Source organism: Mirounga angustirostris, unplaced genomic scaffold, assembly GCF_029215605.1.
Source record: "Mirounga angustirostris isolate CCGP_5_RB_7025 unplaced genomic scaffold, mMirAng1.0.hap1 SCAF_5, whole genome shotgun sequence".
Classification (NCBI taxonomy): domain Eukaryota; kingdom Metazoa; phylum Chordata; class Mammalia; order Carnivora; family Phocidae; genus Mirounga; species Mirounga angustirostris.
In genome coordinates this window covers 100,216,962-100,234,863 of record NW_026991713.1, presented here as the reverse complement: position 1 = coordinate 100,234,863, position 17,902 = coordinate 100,216,962, and the positions used below count along the sequence as shown (strand labels likewise).

Below are 17,902 nucleotides of genomic sequence, written 5' to 3'. Positions count from 1 at the left end.
CAAAAAAGACAATTTAACCTAACTCTAGGATGGGGGTGGGCAGCAGGGAAAGAGGACAAAATTCAGAGAGTTTTAAGAAGAGAGTAAGTTTGCAAGATTTAGCAAACAAAAATATCAAACATCTACTTAATTTTGAATTTCAAGTAAACGATAATCTTTAAGTGCAAGTGTGTCTCCTGCCTAGTTTGGGATATCTATTTCTATATCTGTATCTATATTCATTTTTTATCTCAAATTCAAATTAACTTGGTGTTCTGTGTTTTTATCCGGCAACCCTAAAAGACAGGGGCCAAGAACTTTGAGACGAAGAAATGGATTTCAGGAGGGACTGCTGCAGGATCTCTGGACTGATGCTTCCTTTATATATTTAAATTTTTGTTTAGTCTTCTAAAAATACCACCTGGCTTTATTTCTTATTGTAACCCGTGCATAACATAAATGGACCATCTTAACTATTTTTAAGTGTGTGGGTTCAGTGGCGTTAAGTACATTCACATTGCCGTACAGCCATCACCACTACCAATCTCCAGAACTTTCTCGTCATCCCAAACTGACGTGTCAAAGGAAACCAGAGCTACACAGTAGCAGTAGAAAGAGATTTTATTCAGGACTTTGCAACAGAGGGAGAGACCTCGGTACAGAAGCAGGGTCACTTGCAAACACAGCACGGACGAGTGGGGATTTATAGCCAAGGGGCAGGCGGGGCGGGGGTGGGGGCGGTGAATGGAAAATCACTAGGAGGGTAGGTAATTCTTTGCTCCGCTGACCAACAGCATTCTCGCTGAGGGCAGCCAGGGCGAAGGGCTAGCAGCGGGGGGGTCGTGGGGGGTGAGGCACGTGGTCAGAAATGGAGGGTGATCTGACGTAGAGGCTAGGGGATTCCGCTAAAGCGACTTCGCAGGGTTCTCGCTACAGCCTGGCGATGCAGGGCGAAGCCTGTTTGGGCAGAGGATTCAGAGGAGCCTGAGTCCAGCGCGGTCAGAGAAACCGCAGAGAGAAACAGGAAGTCTGTACGCAGGAAACCATCAGCCCACCCGCCGCACGCCCACCACTCCACCCCCCGGCCGGCCGGCCGCCCCGGAGGCCCAGCCCGGGCAGCAGGGCGCGCGCGGGCGGAGGGAGGGCGGTTCCGGGCCCCGGCCGGGGTCGGGCGCCGGGGCGGCGCTGAGGGGCGGGCGGGCCCGAGCGGAAGGCGGCGAGGAGACGGGGCGCGGGGAAGGGCGAGGGCTCGCGGCGGCCCGGCGCCCCGCAACACGCGCGAGGGGGGCGGCGGGGGGCGGTTCCGCGCCGGGGCCCGCCACTGGCCACCCAGAGCTCCGCCGGCCGGCCGAGCGCCCGGAGAGGCGGAGCGGCGGCGAGGCGGCGGCGCCAGGACCCGGCGGAGCGGGCGCAGCGGAAGCGCGGCGGCCGGAGCGGCGGGCGGCGGGCTGCGGGCGGCGCGCAGGTGAGGAGCGGGCGGCGGGCGGGTCGGGGAGGGCGCGGGGCCCGGCGCGGGGACGTGGAGGGGCGGGACGCGGAGAGGCGGGGAGGGAGGGGCTCCGGAGGCCGGGCCTGGCGGTGGGAGCCGGACGGCGAGGCCCGGAGCCGCCGCGCCCCTTCCTCCGCGGGAGCGTCCGCACAGGCCTGCGCCCGGGCTTCCACCCGCCCCGCCGCCCCGCGCGCCGCCCGCCGGAAGCGGCGCCGCGCCTCTGCCCCCAGTCTGACGGGCCCCTCCCGGCTCGCCTGCGCCCCGGGAGCCGCTCTGCCCGGCGGCGTGAGGCCGAGGCCGGGGCCGGGGCGCCGGGAGGGCCCTGCCGGCCCGCGGGACTCGGGCCCCGGGCTCCAGCCCTCCCTCCCTTTCGCGGCCCGCCGGGTCCCGTGACCCTCACGTGCCTTTGCCCCCTCTGGGCCCTGGGCCCTGCAGGCGGGCTCAACTGAACCCTCGGACCCCTTCCCTCCCCGGCCCCTCTTGGTTGACCTCTCGCTCACGGCTTTCTCCGCGCCTGCTTCCTGCCTGCCCACGCCGTTGCTGTTAACCTGGGCTGACGACCCTGGGCGCTGCGTGGTTTGCCGGAAGGATTGCATGCACTTCCGAGATTATAAACAGCCCTGGCAGGCGGGTATGGTGCTTGTTCATTTTCTGGATGGGGCCATGGTTTTTACTAGATTCTGTAAGGTAGTGGCAGCAAAGAGAAATATGATGTGAGCCCCACATTTCCAAGTAAAAAGAAACAGGTGAAATCGATTTAGTAATAGATTTTCTTTAACCCTGTGTATCTAAAATATGGTCATTTCAGCCTGTAATCAATATAAACATTTTAACGGGATATTCTACATTTTTTTTTCCTACTAAGTCTCTGAAATGCGGTGTACGTTTTGTACTTACACTACACCTCCACTCGGGCAGGCCACATGCAGCCAGAGGCTACCATATCGGACAGATGGGGCCTAAGGGCTTCAGAGCAAACTTCTTGCGGCGGTTCGCAGTGTTTATCACAATCTGGCTGCTTTATTTTTTCCTGCTAATGGCCCAAGGATAGTTATACCCTTAGCACTCAAGACCACTTGCTGTTCCCTACACACCTTTGTTCAAGTCCTTCTACCTGGAATGCTCTCCCCAATGCTCTCCCCATAGGGAGATGCGATTTCTGCTGAGAGGCTTTTGCTGACTCCCTTAACCTCTGGAGGGATCAATCACTCCTTCGCCGGTGCTTCTTCCCTAGCACTGTATTGTGGCTGAATTAGAGCACTTATCATGTCCTGTTGTTTTTGAGGCAGTCTCTGTGTCAAGCATAGTGTCCAATTCATCTTTGTTATGATCCTGGCTGGCATTTAATAGTTGATCCATAGATGTTTGGATACAGAAGGAGTAAACCAGGGGGGGCCTGGGTGGCTCAGCCGTTAAGCGTCTGCCTTCGGCTCAGGTCATGATCCCGGGGTCCTGGGATCGAGCCCCGCATTGGGCTCCCTGCTCGGCGGGGAGCCTGCTTCTCCCTCTCCCACTCCCCCTGCTTGTGTTCCTTCTCTCGCTGTCTCTTCCTCTGTCAAATAAATAAAATCTTTTAAAAAAAAAATTTTTTTTAAGGGAGAAGTAAACCACTAACTAGCTGTACTCAGTCTCTTAATTCTTGAATGGACCGGCTACTTCCTTGTTGAGATTTGTTCCTGTACGACCCCCTTCTGTGCACATACACACGCAGTTGGGGTAACTTACAAGGAATGCATCTCAAGGTGTGCACAGAGAGTATCTTCTACCTCTTACCCTGTCCTGAGCTTACAGATGGGAAAACAGGTACAGAATTAAGTTAGAGAGGCCAGCAAGTTTGCATCAATATGAATATAAATGGGGGGGCTTCTTGAAAGGAGTGCAGTGGTCTCAGAGGGTTGAGTTCCTGGGTTCGGCGTCAGCTGGCCCCACTTTGGCCATTTGATAGGAGGGAAGAGAAGTGGGGAGGCGAGGAGTAACTCCCCGGCCCTGATGAGGATTCGAGGCAGCTTCGGGTCTGGGAAGCTGAGGATATCGCTGCCCGAGAAGAAATGGAAGAGCCGACTGGTCATTTCAGATCTTGAGGAGTCCCAGTGTCGGCCGGGTAGGAGGACGGGTAGGAGGCCAGGGTAGAAGGAAGGGCTGGGGAAGCCAGCAGAGGGAGCAAAGGAGTAAGTTCCGGCTTGGAGAAGATGGTGTGCTGCGTTGGGAATAACCGCATCTTAGAGAGTGGTGTCATTCTCAGTCTGCAGAATGGGAAATGGGAAGAATCAGAGATTCAGAGAAGGCAGGCGACTTACCCAAAGTCACACCGTTCTCGAAGCCCACGTGAAGCCTCGTCAGCCCTCCCTGCTGCATTTACCCTGCCCCACCTCCACCTCTGTTGCACTCAGGGGCCCCACCGTGGTGCCGAAGAAGGTCTGTAGCGCAGTGCCAGGTCTGACTAATGTCTTGCTCACCATCTTCTATTGAGGGGCTGTGATTAGGCCTATTTCTAGGGGCCCGGTGCCTTAATATTCTGCCTGGTACGTCTCTTGCCAATCCAATCAGTGCTGTCTGCGGCGTGACTGCTGCTTCAGTGGCACCAGGGAGCCGAGTGAACTAAGCCCAGTATAAATAGACTCTGCCCTCATCTTGCAATTGGAAGGAGTGTTTTCCCTTCTTGGCCCCCACCCCCACATGCCCCTCCTTCCTCCTGGCCCCCCTTAGCCATAGCCTGGGAGAGCAGAGCCCAGACACTGGCATATGCCGAGTCACCAGCCACTACCTATCCTGTCTCAGGAATAGGTCCTGAGTTCCTTGGGGTCAAAGTGAGAAGAACCCAGGAGTCCGCATTTCCTGTGCTTCTCTAGACCTGGGTATCATTTGGCAGTTGACACAGGCGTTCCCCCCTCCCCCCGCCCCCCAAATCCATCCCTCTGCTTGCAGCCTCTTTTTAACCGCAGCCAGGGTTTCCTTCTTGTTCGGCCAGGCTTGGGAGGTTGAAATGAGATCATGTATGGAAAGGGTACCTAGCCGAGCAGCAAGCACCTTCTCTGACCACTTCTCTTCAGTCTCTGTTGTTGCTACCGCTTTCCCTCCCTCATTGACTCCACGAGCATCAACAGAGTGCCAGCTCCTGGGAGCGCCTGGCCTCCCACCCACTGCTCTGTCCTCCACTCCCCGCCTCCACTGGCGGGGCCTGTGGCAGACAGTTGGGGTGGGGGGCGGGGCTCTCTTCTGGCACCTGGCCCCTCACGCTCTGGTTCCCACCCACAGGCACCATGACTCCCACGAGGACCCAGCACTCGTTGGCGGGGCAGACCTATGCAGTGCCCCTCATCCAGCCAGACCTACGGCGAGAGGAGGCCATCCAGCAGGTGGCGGACGCCCTGCAGTACCTACAGAAGGTCTCTGGAGACATCTTTAGCAGGTGGGTGCTGCCACCCACCCGCACCTGATTAGGGGCTGGGCAGTCAGCGTGCACCCTGTGGCCCTTTTGCTGACCTTGGTGATTCGGCTGGCTTCCCTGTGCCCAGGGGGCCCAAGGTAGGAGGCCATCGTAGAAGCTCTTTCTCATAAGTGCTCATCGGAGCTCACTGCTTACTGTCCCACTTAGTCCCCCCAGTTCCCTGTGGATCCACAGGCCCCAGAGGTAGTGCTCCTCTCCCAACTCCTGCCCTTCTCCCACAGGGGTGCGGGGGGTGGGGTGCCTATGTCCTCACTCATCCTGCATATCACTCGTATCCTGAATATTTATTTAACACTTGTGTGCAAGGCATCATGCTGCTGTCTTTAGTTATAGCAAGGAGTAAGGCCGTGTCCCTGTCCTAACTGGAGAGTATACAGCTTTCCCCCACAATCAGAAAGTTCACGTTCTGCCACTTTTCTTTGATGAAAGACCAGACATTCGTACCTGGGTTCACTAACTGGAAGAAATCCGAAGCGGATTCTCACTTTTATGAACTGATCATTGCTTCTTCACTTCACGTCATTTTAGCTTACCGGAGGTTTCTCGGGAACACTCTGCTGTGGAGAGTGGGGGAAGCCTGGACTCTGGCAGGAGACACGGACTCTGATTAACCACAGGCATGATTAGTTCTTTCATTACAATTGTGATTAAGACCTATTTATAATAGTTTCGTAAAAACTGATAGTCATGCAGCATGAACCGTGTGCTACCGTGGATCTGAGTGTGTTAACTCATTTAACCCTCAGAACAACTTTATGAGAAGGTGCTGTTTTCTCCATTCTGTAGATAAGGAAACTGAGGCACGGCGAAGCGATTTGCCCGAGTGGCAGAGCCGGGGCCCACGCCCAGGTACTGTGGCTCCAGACTCTGGAATTACCACTGTCTGTCTGTGAAGGGGAGATAAGGTGTTACAGGAGTTGGTCTGGGAGGGGGGGTATCGGGGAAGGCGTATGTGAGGAAAACATGTCTGGGGAAATTGAAGGGGGAATCGGAGTTATTGTGAGAAGAAGACTGTTCCAGGAAGAAAGAAGGGCGTGAGCTAAAGCCCTGAGGTGGAAGGGACCTGAATGGAAGCCAGTGTGGCCGGAGCAAGGAGTGAGGGGTTGAGGGGGTCACGAGGCCGGCGAGGTAGGCAGGGCCCTAGGGGTGATGACGGTTTTGAGTGGGAGAATTTCCAGTGCTCATCTGGCACAACCCTGGGGCCATAATGATTTTCACTCGGTGGTTATTTAACATGAGTTAATGGTGTTTGCTGTTTCCTTGCAAAGGCCCCAAGGTTTTGTCCTGCATACAGGTCTTTGTCTTTCTCTGGCTGTTAAGAAGCCTGAGATGGGGCTCAGATCTCCTTCCTGGGGCCCACCCCATGCCTTCTCACAGGGCCCTTTTATCCCACCCCGTGTGAAGTCGTCTGATTGGGGTCCTCCCGTGGTCCAAGTCACCCCCTCCCCAGACCAAGAAACCCCAGCTACTTCGCCGGGAAACCTCCCCTTCACCACCGGGAAGCCGGCCTCCTCCCGGAAGCCTTCCCCAGTGAGAGCAGAAAATGGGTTCACTGTCTTCGGTTAGACTTGGTATAAACACCAGACCGTCTTACTCTTCAGCCTCTGACGTGCCCACTGACTCCCCTCCCTGCCCAAGCCTACCCAGACTATAAATGTAAGCAGGGGGCCATGCCCCCGAGTGGTGAAGGGGGTTTGGCGTGGGAGCAGCCTGCGGGGCCTCCAGTCTGGCTTCCCCACTGGCTTGCCCTGTGAACTCGAGCAGGTTACTTAATCTCGCTAAGCCTCAGTGTTCCCGTCTATCAAATGGTGTTAACGATGCTACCTTCCTCATAGGATTGTGCTGAAGATTGAGTAAATTGAAACTTGGGAAGGAAGTAAAGCACCTGGCAGCTAGTAGGCATTCAGGAAACGCTCCCGCTTTTCACCCACTGCTGTCAGCCCCGATCCTCTGCTGCCCGTCGTGGCCCCCCATGAACTTGCTATCAGTAGTACGGAGAGTGTTATGTGCCCTTTCCGTGCTTGTATTTGTGCTAAATATGCCCAAGAAACACCTTAGCAAGAGGACCCAGGCCTTTAAGAACCATCAGTCCCAGATGATAGACTCCCCATGCCCAGTGACTGAAATGGAGGCAAGAAACAATCCGTTTTCTCACCAGGACTGTGATCGTATGCTTGCCTTTGTCTAAGGGAGCACTGGAGTTTTAGCGTACTTTCCTTTCCATTCCTGGTATTTGGCGCCTGTAGACAGTGACATGTCCCTGTGCCTGGGGATGGAATGAAAAGAGGGCAGGAAATCTACCTCTTGGGGGAAAGCGGTGAGTGATGGGCCCTCCGAGCAGCTAGGCATGGGCCAGGGGGCTTAGGGTGCCTCTCAGGAGCCCAGTGCCTGGTCACTCCACTGACCTCCCACCATGTGCCAAGCCTGCTGGACCCTGAGGGGTCCTGATGATGTGTGCAACCTGGTTCCTGTCCTCAAGGATCTTATAGTCTAGAATGGAGGAAACACTAAGTCTAGATGGATTCTTCATCGTGTAGCATGAACTGTGTCGGCTTCTAGGAATCCAGAAAAGAGACAGTAAGTAGGAACCGGAACTCCCCAAACCAGTTTAGGCAAACAGTAACCAATCAGTAGAGCAGGATTTGGAGTTGGCAGGGCTTAACTGGTGTCATCAAGACCTGATTCTTCTTCCATTCCATCCAGCTCGCTGCTTCTCCGTCGGCCCCATTCCCAGAAAGGCCTTGCTCTCCAGCAGGGCTGGAGCTCCTGCACTCGCATTCAGGTCTAGTAGGAAAGAGGGACACCCTCTGTGTCAGCCTCTCCTCAGAAGGCCCATTGGCCCGGCTGGGTTCTCGTGTCTATCCCAGAGCCCATTGCAGGGGCAGAGGGCATGACACACTGATGGGCTTAGACCCCCTAACGTGCATTACTCCTGAGCCCTGGCTTTAGCCCCACCTGAAGTGCAGGGACTGAGCCTGTGGGAGCAGCGGGTTCCCCAAAGAAAAGGAGGGCCCTTACTTGAGTAAGGAAGAAGTGGATGCTAGAGAGGAAACCTGCCTGCCTACCACACATGGTCAAGGGAGGCCTCCTGAAGGAGAGGGGCATGGACCAGGCCGTAGGAGGGATAGGCCGTGGTCAGGCAGGGCTAGGAATGTGGGTGTGCAGGGCCTCTGGTGGGCTCTAGAAACGGGTGCCAAAGGCTCAGGGGCCTGAATGGGAGCCTGGTGTCTCCCAGGCTCCCCAGGGGAGGCTGGCCTGAACGGGCACGTCTCGTCCTGGGAGTGTAGACGCTGCTGCTTGCCCCATACATCCAGCTCCTGCACGGCACCACAGGGTGTGAAGAGTCACCTTTGTCTGTGTCCGCGGGCCTTGCTTCCCCCTCTGAACATGCGCCCTTGGGAGCTGGCCCCGGGCTTCTCTCTGTGCTCTGCAGTGCTCTGGGAATGTGCCAGGGCAGAGGGAGGGGGACAGATGGTGGGGCGAGTGAGCAGTTAGGGTAAGTAACTTAGGGCCCGTGAGGGCTTCCCCTTAACAGGACAGGGCTTTGCGCTTGATTTGGGCCTTGTAGGGAGCCACGGGAGGCTCTGCAGCAGGGAAGGGTGCGACAGGAGGGCTGAGGGAAGGCTGAGCTGGCAGCCATCACAGAGTGGCCGGGAGGGGAAGCAGGGGCCTCCCCGGGACGCACTGAGAACTGTTGCTGCAGCCAAGGCATGGAAGGGGTGAGGCTGCAGTCCAGGGGGGCGGCAGGCAGGGAGGGCTGGATAAGAGACATTTCAGAGGGAATAATGACAGGACATGATGACAGATTGGGAACAGGATGAAGGAAAGGGAGGGGTTAGGGCTAGTGAGGGTGGTGCTGGCCTAGACCCAGCCTTATTCGCCTGCTGCTCCCACCACCCCCCCCCATCCTGCAGCAACCCACACACCCGTGGGCTTTTCATTTTTCATGGGCTTTTGTGGGGGGAAGTGACCCCGGCTTGGAATCTTCCCCCTCAAACTTATTCCACCAGCTTGAAAACCTCTTGTAAAGAAGAGACCGGTGGGTATCTGTCTCCTCCCCACCGCTCTCTCATTTCAGGCCCAAGCCCCTCAGCCGGGGGGCTCCTGTGCCCAGTTCGGCAGGTAGGGGAGCTCATGGCAAATTAGCATTCTGAGCTGGTCTTCTTCCTCCTGCTCTGCCGCAGCGGGAGCCTCCGGGAGCCTGAAGAGAATGACAAGTGCCTCTCAGGCTCTCCTGGACCTGCGCCTCTCCCTGCCGGGCCATCCGCCCTTCCCTCACCTGGGAGAAGCCAGGCCCCAAAATAGCCGCCCAGAGACATCACCTGCTTCACATGACTTAGATGCCGAGGCAGAGGGGCCTGGAGGGGCAGAGGGAAGAGGAGCTGGACAGCTTCCGTGTGTGGAAGTTGGGGTGCCGTCACTTGCCTTTCCCGTCATCCCTCATGTGGCGGGGAAGCCGCCGCCTGGGGAAGGATTCCTTTTCTCTGCCAAGCTTTTCCCCTTCCTCTCCTTTGTCTTTCCAACCCCTCCTTCCTCCCTTTTCCTCGTTTCCCTCCCCCGCCTTCCCATCCTCTCCCGCTGCCTCCCCTCCCCCCCTTCTCCCTCCGCCACCGATTGGCACCTGGTGACTCCCAAGGTTAGGAAGCGCTCGGTCAGCTGGCTGCATGATTAGCACAGCATTCCTCAGCAGCGGGAGCGGAGGAGGGAAGGCCCGGGCAGGTTCAGGCTCCGCAAGGCCAAGGAGAGGCTGGTGTTCCCTCCTCCCCAGCAGCCTCTGTGGGCAGGTGGGAAGGCGTGCAGGGGTGCTGATTGCAGGGCGGCTGTGGCTGTGAGGGAGTGGGGGGGTCAGCATGGGAGGTGGGGCCCCCAGAGCCCACGCAGTGGTCCCTGTGGGGCTTGGGGGAGGGCCTCCCCCGCAGGAGCCGCTTCCTGTAGCCCTGTCCTCTGCCTCCATGGTGTTCCCTGTGAAGTGCCTGCCTCCTCGGCCTGGACCGTCCTCCCCCGTGTCTGCTCAGCCCCGCCTCTTGTTGCTTTCCTCTGAGCGCCTGGAGCCCCTCATCCCCCCCAACCTTGTGGGTAGTAATAGTACTGAGGACCCATCTGCTAGTACGGGAACACTGGGCACACAGTTGCTCATTCTAACCTTTACAGTAATTCCATGGTATAGAAGCCCCATCCCTGTGTCGCAGCTGAAGAGGCCCGAGGCATAGGCCAGTTCAGTGACTTGCTCAAGGTCACACTTCTGCTAAGTAGATGTTAGAGCCAGGTTTGTGGGGCACACTAGTCACTTAACATCCTGGGGGATGTGTGCTCCCTGATTCATCTCCGTCGGAGGCTCTGAGCAGACTGAGCCAGTTCCATTCCTGACGCCCACAGAGGCGGCCCTGGGGTCTGGGCAAACGGGTTTTGGGGACTTGGCTTCAGTGATAAGCTTGGAAACTGACCTGCCTTGAAGCAGACCACCAAGCCAGGGGCCGTAGGTGAGGAACGACAGACAGATCGCCCTCTTGCCGCTGTTCCCCCACCCGCGTGGAGGACACTGCTGGTCGGCCGTGGCGCTCTGTCCCAGCCGCGTGTGGCCTGCCGGTCCTTCCTGATGCCGCCTTTGGCACTGCCACTGCCTGTCCTTTCACCCGTGCTCTGCGCTCTCGGCACCGCGGCTCCCACCTGTGGGACACTGGACTGGCTGGGGGCTTTGTCAACAAGCAGGCCGTTACTTGACTGGTGGGCTCTTGGATAACCCTGGAAACCCTGTCTTCTTTCCCCTGCCCCCCACAGCAGCCTCCCTTGGAGCATTCCTGACAGGTGCTCATCCCGCTGGAATCTGATTTGCAAAGCTCTCCTAGAAAGAAAGTTTACCAGAAAGTTCTCCTTGTGCAGAGCCAAGGTCTACTTCCTTGTAACTCCACGCACTGGTCCTCATGCCGCCTGCTGGGGCGACAGAATAAGTAGCAATCGCTTTTCCACCTGCCAGCACTGTGTTGGTTTTGACATATGGAGGGAATTACCATGTTGTCTAAGTCACCTCCGCTGTAGCCAGAACACCCTTCAGTCGTCTTTGTAGGACATGAGTGGCTCCCTCCTCACCATCCTCATCACCCTCCTTTGGACGTTCTTGAACTTGTCACTTTACATTCAGCCAGTATTTGTTACATGTCAGGCACAGTCCCACGTGCTAGAGACACAGCAATGAAGACAGACCTTATAGTTAGTCTAGAAGGAATTCAGAGTCCTCTTAAAATGTGGATCCAGTTTAAAGGGGATGCAGCTGTGGAGAGGTTGGTGCCCAGCACAGATTAGCTCATTAAGCTGGGGTCTGTTTTCTCTCTAGTGCCCCCAAGAGAGTGGATGTCCCCTGTTTACTGAAAGAAGGGAGGAGGGACAAGGAGCTGTGTGCCCCCAAATCCCATTTCCTTCTCAAGCTGCTTAACACACTTTTAGCTCACACTGAGCTCTAGTTAACCAAAACCTCAGGCCTTGCTAGCCCTCCTTCTGTGTTTGTGCACTGGACTTTTTACACCTAAATGCTGGACTTCATCCCTTGTCAATTTCATCTTGTTGATTGCAGTCCATCCTTCCCGCCCTCAAGATTATTTGAGTCTTGATTCCCCATGCAGACCGTTTTGACCCTCCTCCGTTTGATATCCCCAGTTTACTAACCCAGGGTTTCGTGGGCTGAATGGGGCCCTGCCAGAGACCTTTGTGCAAGGCTGAAATCAGTCCGTTCTTCAGCGGTGCCCTTTGGGTGCTGTTGCTCATCTGGCTCTGATTTTTCCTAAATGTGCTCTCCTCCAACCCCCATAGCTCCATCTTGTCCACAGGATTTTGTGAGAAGCTGTCAGAATCCTTGCTGACTGAGGGTACACTGTGTTTAAGGTTTTCCCCTGATATACCAGTCTAATGAGCCTGTCAAAAAAAGAAATGCTGTGATTTTAGAACAATGCTGGCCCCTGGGATCTGCCTCTTTCTCTTCGAAGTGCTTACAGACCCTCGATTTAATAATCCATTCTGGAACTTCGCCAGAGTTTATGGTTAAGCTTTATGTTTGCAACTTAGAGAAATCAGTCCTTCTCTCCTTGATGGAAGAACCGGAACAGAATAGCCTTTGTCCCTCTCTAGTTCTGCTGTCCCTCCCACTCTCCACGTTGACTTCAGGCCAAGTCGTCATAACCACTGAGGTGGCTTCCGCACCCCGGAGGCAGAATGTAGTCGGGCTGGGAGCTGGAGGAGGTAGCTTGCGCGTGAGTACCCTTTCTCAGCACATGGAGACCTTTCTTCCTGCCAGAAGAGATGGAGCTCATGCAAGTCTGGTTCTACGTTCTCTCACTGGAAGGAAACTCGGCCCTCTGTTCTCTCTCTCCTTTGCCACCCACTCAGCGCAGTCTGCCAGGAAGACTGAGCTGCTTTGGGTACCTGCTTGTACCTCAGCCCCCCACCTCACTGAGCCCCCTGCACATAAGGAGCCAGGAGTAAGCAGGGAGACTGCAGGGAACCGAGACCCCTGGGCTGTGAAATTGGCTGATCTGGTGGGTTCTCTGGGGGACCAGAATCCTCTAGAGTTGGTGGAGTTTGATTTAGAAAGATTGGCCGTTCAACCTTTAAGGAAGTCCTGGCATTCCCTGGGTGCATCGTCTCTGACCGCAGAGACCATGGGGACCCTCTGCCATCCACTGCGGCCTCTGCCTTTTCCCCGTAAACTTGCGATCGCGGCTCTGCCTCTTTCTCAGTTGCGTGCTCCCTCCTGCCAGGTGAGTGCCGACATGCGCCCTCTCTGAATGTGAAGCGTGGCAGCCATGGGCAGGGGCTGGTGTTCTTGCAGGAGGGGGAGCATTCGGGAGGAGGATGCCCTGACCCCTGTTTAGCCAGTCAACTCTGCAGGGAGAAGGCCCTTGCCGTTGCTCAGTAATGTGGGACAGCGTGAGGCTCCTGCGCATTTACGTTTAGGGCACGTGGGTGTTAGCCATTCAGGGAGCCTCTCCAGGTGCTGGCGCTGGGAAAACAGTGGGAACAAAGCCAAACCCTCACCCCCTCAGAGCACAGATAGGCAATAGATGCATGTCAAGTGGCTCTGTATGGAAGGGGGTCGGAAAGTGACAGGTGCATGTTTAGAGTTGGTGGGCGGGAAGGCTTCAGTGAGGAGCGTACCCCGTGACGCAGCCAGCCCCGTGGCTGTCTGCAGGGATGGCACTCCATTTGAGGCAGAGGTCACATGGTAATACATTTGGCATGTTCGGGGAAGAGCAGGACACTGGTGTCACTGGGGCCTGCTGCACCCCGAGCAAGTGCTCTGACCACAGCCACCAGAACCATGGTGAGGACTTTGGATTTGCACTGTGAGCCATTTATTATGTGTCAGGGCAGTTCCCCGTGATTGGGTCTGGGACTTGATTTAGACCCAGCTTTGCCCGACCCTCCTCCTTGGGAGCTCCAGTCTCCTCATCTGAAAGTAGGCGCGTAGGTACAGGAGTCATGACGATTTTCTCTCTGCTTGCCCCTGCTTGAGGCTGTAAACTCCTGGAGGCAGGGGCCCTGTCCCCGACAGGTGGCACATCCAGGTACCACCTTGGGGCCAGGGTGATTGCCCATTCCTACCCAGAGCTCCAAGAACTTGGTAGAGCTCATTTCTAGACCCTTCGGGTTAGAGACCCTGCAGAGGTCACCTGGACAGTTCAAGGTCAGTCATGACAAGCAGGTAACACTGTATTTTAAAGGCTCTTGCCGAAGCCCTTGGCTTTGCAAGTTTGCAGATAGAAGCAGGGTTGCAGGAGACTGCAGGGGCTTGGGGAGCAGCCCTCAGCCCGTGTTTGTTTTTTTTCCCATGGCAGGATCTCTCAGCGAGTAGAGCTCAGCCGGAAGCAGCTACAGGCCATTGGAGAGAGGGTCTCCTTGGCCCAGGCCAAGATTGAGAAGATCAAGGGCAGCAAGAAGGCAATCAAGGTAGACCGTGTGGCCCTGAGTCCCCGTGGCTGGCAGGCAGTCCCAGAAATCCCATCCCTATTACCTCTTCATGCTCCTGACGTTGCCCAGGTCCCTGCCCGCCTTGCCCAGCCACACCTCAAGCCTTCCTTCTGCTCAAACCACCTCCCCCGACCCTAGACTCTCTGGAGCACCTCAGACTCCGTGTGTCCATAGGTGTTCTCCAGTGCCAAGTACCCGGCGCCAGAGCGCCTACAGGAGTATGGCTCCATCTTCATGGGTGCCCAGGACCCTGGCCTGCAGAGACGCCCCCGCCACAGGATCCAGAGCAAGCACCGCCCCCTGGACGAGTGGGCCCTACAGGTCTCATGGGCTCATACACTTAACAGGGGGTGACCAGAGGTGGCCCTGGGTGTCGGGGATGAACTGAGGGTTCTGTCCCCTAAGAGGATTTGGATTGGGATGGGTGGTCACTTTGGCCTGGCCCCGAAGCCCACCATCCATGTGTTACCACCCCTGCCCCTGCCAGGAGAAGCTGAAATACTTCCCCGTGTGTGTGAACACCAAGCCAGAGCCTGAGGACGAGGCCGAGGAGGGGCTCGGGGGTCTTCCCAGCAACATCAGCTCCGTCAGCTCCTTGCTGTTGTTCAACACCACTGAGAACCTGTACGGCACACGGCAGGGCCCTGGGAGGGCGGCTGGGTGGCCTGGCCTGGCTCTGTGGGAGCCCGGGGGGCATCAGACTCTGGTGCAGAAGTCTGCAGGCTGCGCAACCCGGAGCCGAGCAGCTTGATTGACCTTGTGAGGCCTCGGAGTCCACAGTACAGACTAACTGTGGCCCTGATGAAGTAGGAAAGCTGGGTCAGGACCATGGGCCTTGAGCAGATGGACTGCCCAACATCCACCCCACCTCTGTAGGTACAAAAAGTATGTCTTCCTGGACCCCCTGGCTGGTGCTGTAACAAAGACCCACGTGACGCTGGGGGCGGAGACGGAGGAGAAGCTGTTCGATGCCCCTTTGTCCATCAGCAAGAGGGGGCAGCTGGAGCAACAGGTAGAGCCAGATGGTGCCTGTGGGGGGCGGCTGTAGCGGACAAGCAGCGTGGCCCGCCAGCGTCCTCCTCTAGGTGACGGGTCCGTTGAGCCCCTGCTCCCACCCTGCTGCACATGGGTATGCACGAGGTCCTGCTCACTGCCCCAAGGTCAACCTGCAGGGCCCAAGCCCCCTTCAGCCCCCACCCATGCCCCCCACCTAATCCTGCAGGTTCCAGAGAACTACTTCTATGTGCCTGACCTGGGCCAAGTTCCTGAGATTGACGTGCCATCCTACCTGCCCGACCTGCCAGGCATCGCTGATGACCTCATGTACAGTGCTGACCTGGGCCCCGGCATTGCCCCCTCCGCCCCTGGCACCATTCCAGAGCTGCCCGCCTTCCACACAGAGGTGGCCGAGACTTTCCGGCCGGGTGAGCTGAGAGTAGGAGTTGGGCAAGAACTCTCTCACTTGGCCACTTGCTTTCCTAGGCGCCTCACACTTTCCCACACTTCTGTTTCAGACCCAGAAGATGGGGTGCTAACAGCACCCCCCCCGCCACCGCCGCCGCCTCCGCCTCCCCCAGCTCCAGCTGTGCTGGTCAGCGCTCCCCCACCCCCACCCCCACCCCAGCCCGTGGCCTCCCCGGGCCAAGGTGCCAGGGAGGACGACAGCAGTGGTGGCGTGTCTCCTTTAGGTAAGAGCAGCACCAGGGTTCACGGAGGGGGCAGGGTGAGGGGGGCGTGTGCTCTTTGAGGGTGCCTCTAATTTCTGGATCCCTGAAGGGTTTCCTGTAGGTTTATGTGACCATAGATTCTAGAAAAGTTCTAATTTCAAAATCTTGTTCCACTGGGTTCATGAAATAGTGGCTTTCAAACTGTAGCCCCCCAGAATTCTCATCTCCAGGGCAGAGGGAGCCTGAACGTGGACAGGTGGAGCGGTGGTCCCCCATTCCCACTTACACCAGTGGGAAAAGGGCGGCTACTGAAAATAGTAGAAAGCTTCAGCAACAAAATATCCATATCCTTAAATTGCAGGATTTCAGTTTTAGCAGGACATCTCCTGGTCTATCTCCAGCACCCAGAGGCAGCACAAAAACCCCATGTTGGCTCATGTGTCAAGTTCAGACACTGTCTGCACAGCAGCAGATTCCCACGACCCACCTCTGCGCTGGCCCAGGTGGCGTTGGAGAGGGACCTGGGGTGCCTAGACATAGGACTTGCTGAGCTCAGGCAGATGCAGGCAGCATCCGGGCTGCGGACGGTCTCCCAGGGCTCGGCTTCACCCACTGGCTTCCTTTTTCAAGAGGAAGAGCCCGTTCTCACAGCCAGGCTTGAGGGGAAGCCTCTGGACCCCCAGAACCTCAGGCTGGGCAAGGCGGTCCCGCAGCGTGGCCTGCCTGAGCAGCCCTCTTCCTCACACCCTGCCCTCACATCCAGCTACAGTCCAGGGAGCTCCCAAGGAAGTGGTGGACCCCTCCAGTGGCCGGGCCACTCTGCTGGAGTCCATCCGCCAGGCTGGGGGCATCGGCAAGGCCAAGCTCCGCAGCGTCAAAGAGCGCAAGCTGGAGAAGAAGAAACAGAAGGAGCAGGAACAAGGTAAGGACCCTCAGCCCACTCCGGGAGGGGGGCTCTAAGGAAAGGGCCACCTTCTGTAGCCTCCACCGGACTCCCAACAGGGTGCTCTCTGCCCACCCTAAAGGTCAGAGGGGCAGCACCCAGCACACCTGCCCCATGCTTTCCCCAGGCTGTCTGCAGGAAGCCCTGGGTGGCCGTCCCTAACATTCCCACCCTTCCTGTTTGGGCTATGGGTTCCTTCCCGGTTTTGTAGCCTGCTTAGAACCTTCCTCTCTAAACTAATATATTGGAGACAGAGCCTCAACCCCGCTCAAACTATAACAGAGCATCTTCTTAGATTCTGCCAGGAGCTGTCCCAGGACATGGGTGGGGACCTGAGCTGCTGTAGAGACTGCGGACCTGAAGGGTTAGCTCAGTCCCGCTTCTCCAAGCCTCTCGAGGCTGCAGGTTAGGTGTGCTGGGCATCCTAAATGCAGCACGAACAGAACACCTGGGCCCAAAGCCACAGTGCCCTGGAGTCCCGAAGTTGAGTTCCAGCTAGGTTTCCGAGCTTTGCGCTGTGACCTCAGGCAAACTGCCCATCGTCTCTGGGCTCGTCCATACAACGGGGCCCCTCCCACCTCCCCGCTTTGTCTCACAGCCAGTTTAATGGTGCCCCAGTGCTGGCCCCACTGATGGCTGGCAGCTCCAAGAGTTGGCCGTGATGCGGTGGCAGCAGGGGTGGGGGGTGGGGGGGTGGGGGGGGTGGGCGGCGCTGGCTGGCAGGTGTGGATAGTGAGCAAAAAGAGGAGAAATATGACCAAACCCTGAGGAGGTTACTCCAGGGGCAGATTTTGTCCTTGGTCCCCTCATCTGACCCATGACTTTTTCCTGCTACAGTGAGAGCCACAAGCCAAGGTGGGGACCTGATGTCAGATCTCTTTAACAAGCTAGTCATGAGGCGTAAAGGTAGGAAGCAGCCTGGCTGCCTTCCCTGGGCTGGGAGCCTCAGGGTATTTTGTATCCTGCGCCTTCTGCCTTTTCCTTCCTGTTTTTAAGTGTCTAGCGGCTGGGTGAACTGGTATCCCAAACTAACCCCCCTCACCCTCCACCCCCCCTCCCAGGTATCTCTGGGAAAGGACCTGCGACAGGGGCCAGTGAGGGGCCGGGAGGAGCCTTCGCCCGAATGTCAGACTCCATCCCACCCCTGCCCCCGCCACAGCAGCCACCTGGAGAGGAGGAGGAGGATGACTGGGAATCCTAGGGGCTCAGCCCCTCCTTCCCCGCCGGGACGTGCATACGGCCAGGACAAGCTGCCCGTGCAGCAGCGGGGATCGTGGAGGACTGTCCCAGGCCTGTGCCTGCACCTTCTTCAAGGAGCGAGGTGGCCAGCTTCTGAGGCCAAGTGGCTGGGAGGGGGGGGAGCCCTTGTGCTCTCCTCCAGCCACAGACTAAAATAAATACATGAATCAATACAAAAG

The 17,902-nt window shown here is 57.2% G+C and overlaps 1 protein-coding gene across 2 annotated transcripts; it reads left to right on the top strand.

The window, feature by feature from the left end:
- The first annotated feature begins 929 nt into the window (after nt 1–929).
- On the top strand, nt 930–17,901 carry WASHC1 (WASH complex subunit 1). Of its 2 annotated transcripts, none has more exons than XM_064591725.1 (11): nt 930–1,444; nt 3,711–3,883; nt 4,724–4,877; nt 13,742–13,853; nt 14,049–14,195; nt 14,362–14,498; nt 14,751–14,886; nt 15,097–15,298; nt 15,389–15,562; nt 16,305–16,463; nt 16,780–17,109. In XM_064591725.1, exons 3-11 carry the CDS (start codon nt 4,729–4,731, stop codon nt 16,818–16,820), a joined length of 1,257 nt encoding a protein of 418 aa, XP_064447795.1. In that variant the 5' UTR covers nt 930–1,444; nt 3,711–3,883; nt 4,724–4,728; the 3' UTR covers nt 16,821–17,109. The 2 variants fall into 2 exon arrangements, with proteins under 2 accessions (XP_064447795.1, XP_054363227.2); XM_054507252.2 differs by lacking the exons at nt 930–1,444; nt 16,780–17,109 and adding exons at nt 17,322–17,390; nt 17,546–17,901.
- Nucleotide 17,902: the final 1 nt, after the last annotated feature.

Coding starts and splice junctions, on each gene's coding strand:
- WASHC1 (XM_054507252.2), top strand. CDS start 4,729: ATGACTCCCACGAGGACCCAGCACTCGTTGGCGGGGCAGACCTATGCA. Junction 13,854..14,048: donor GCAGCAAGAAGGCAATCAAG/GTAGACCGTGTG, acceptor GTGTGTCCATAG/GTGTTCTCCAGTGCCAAGTA. Junction 15,563..16,304: donor TGGTGGCGTGTCTCCTTTAG/GTAAGAGCAGCA, acceptor CCTCACATCCAG/CTACAGTCCAGGGAGCTCCC.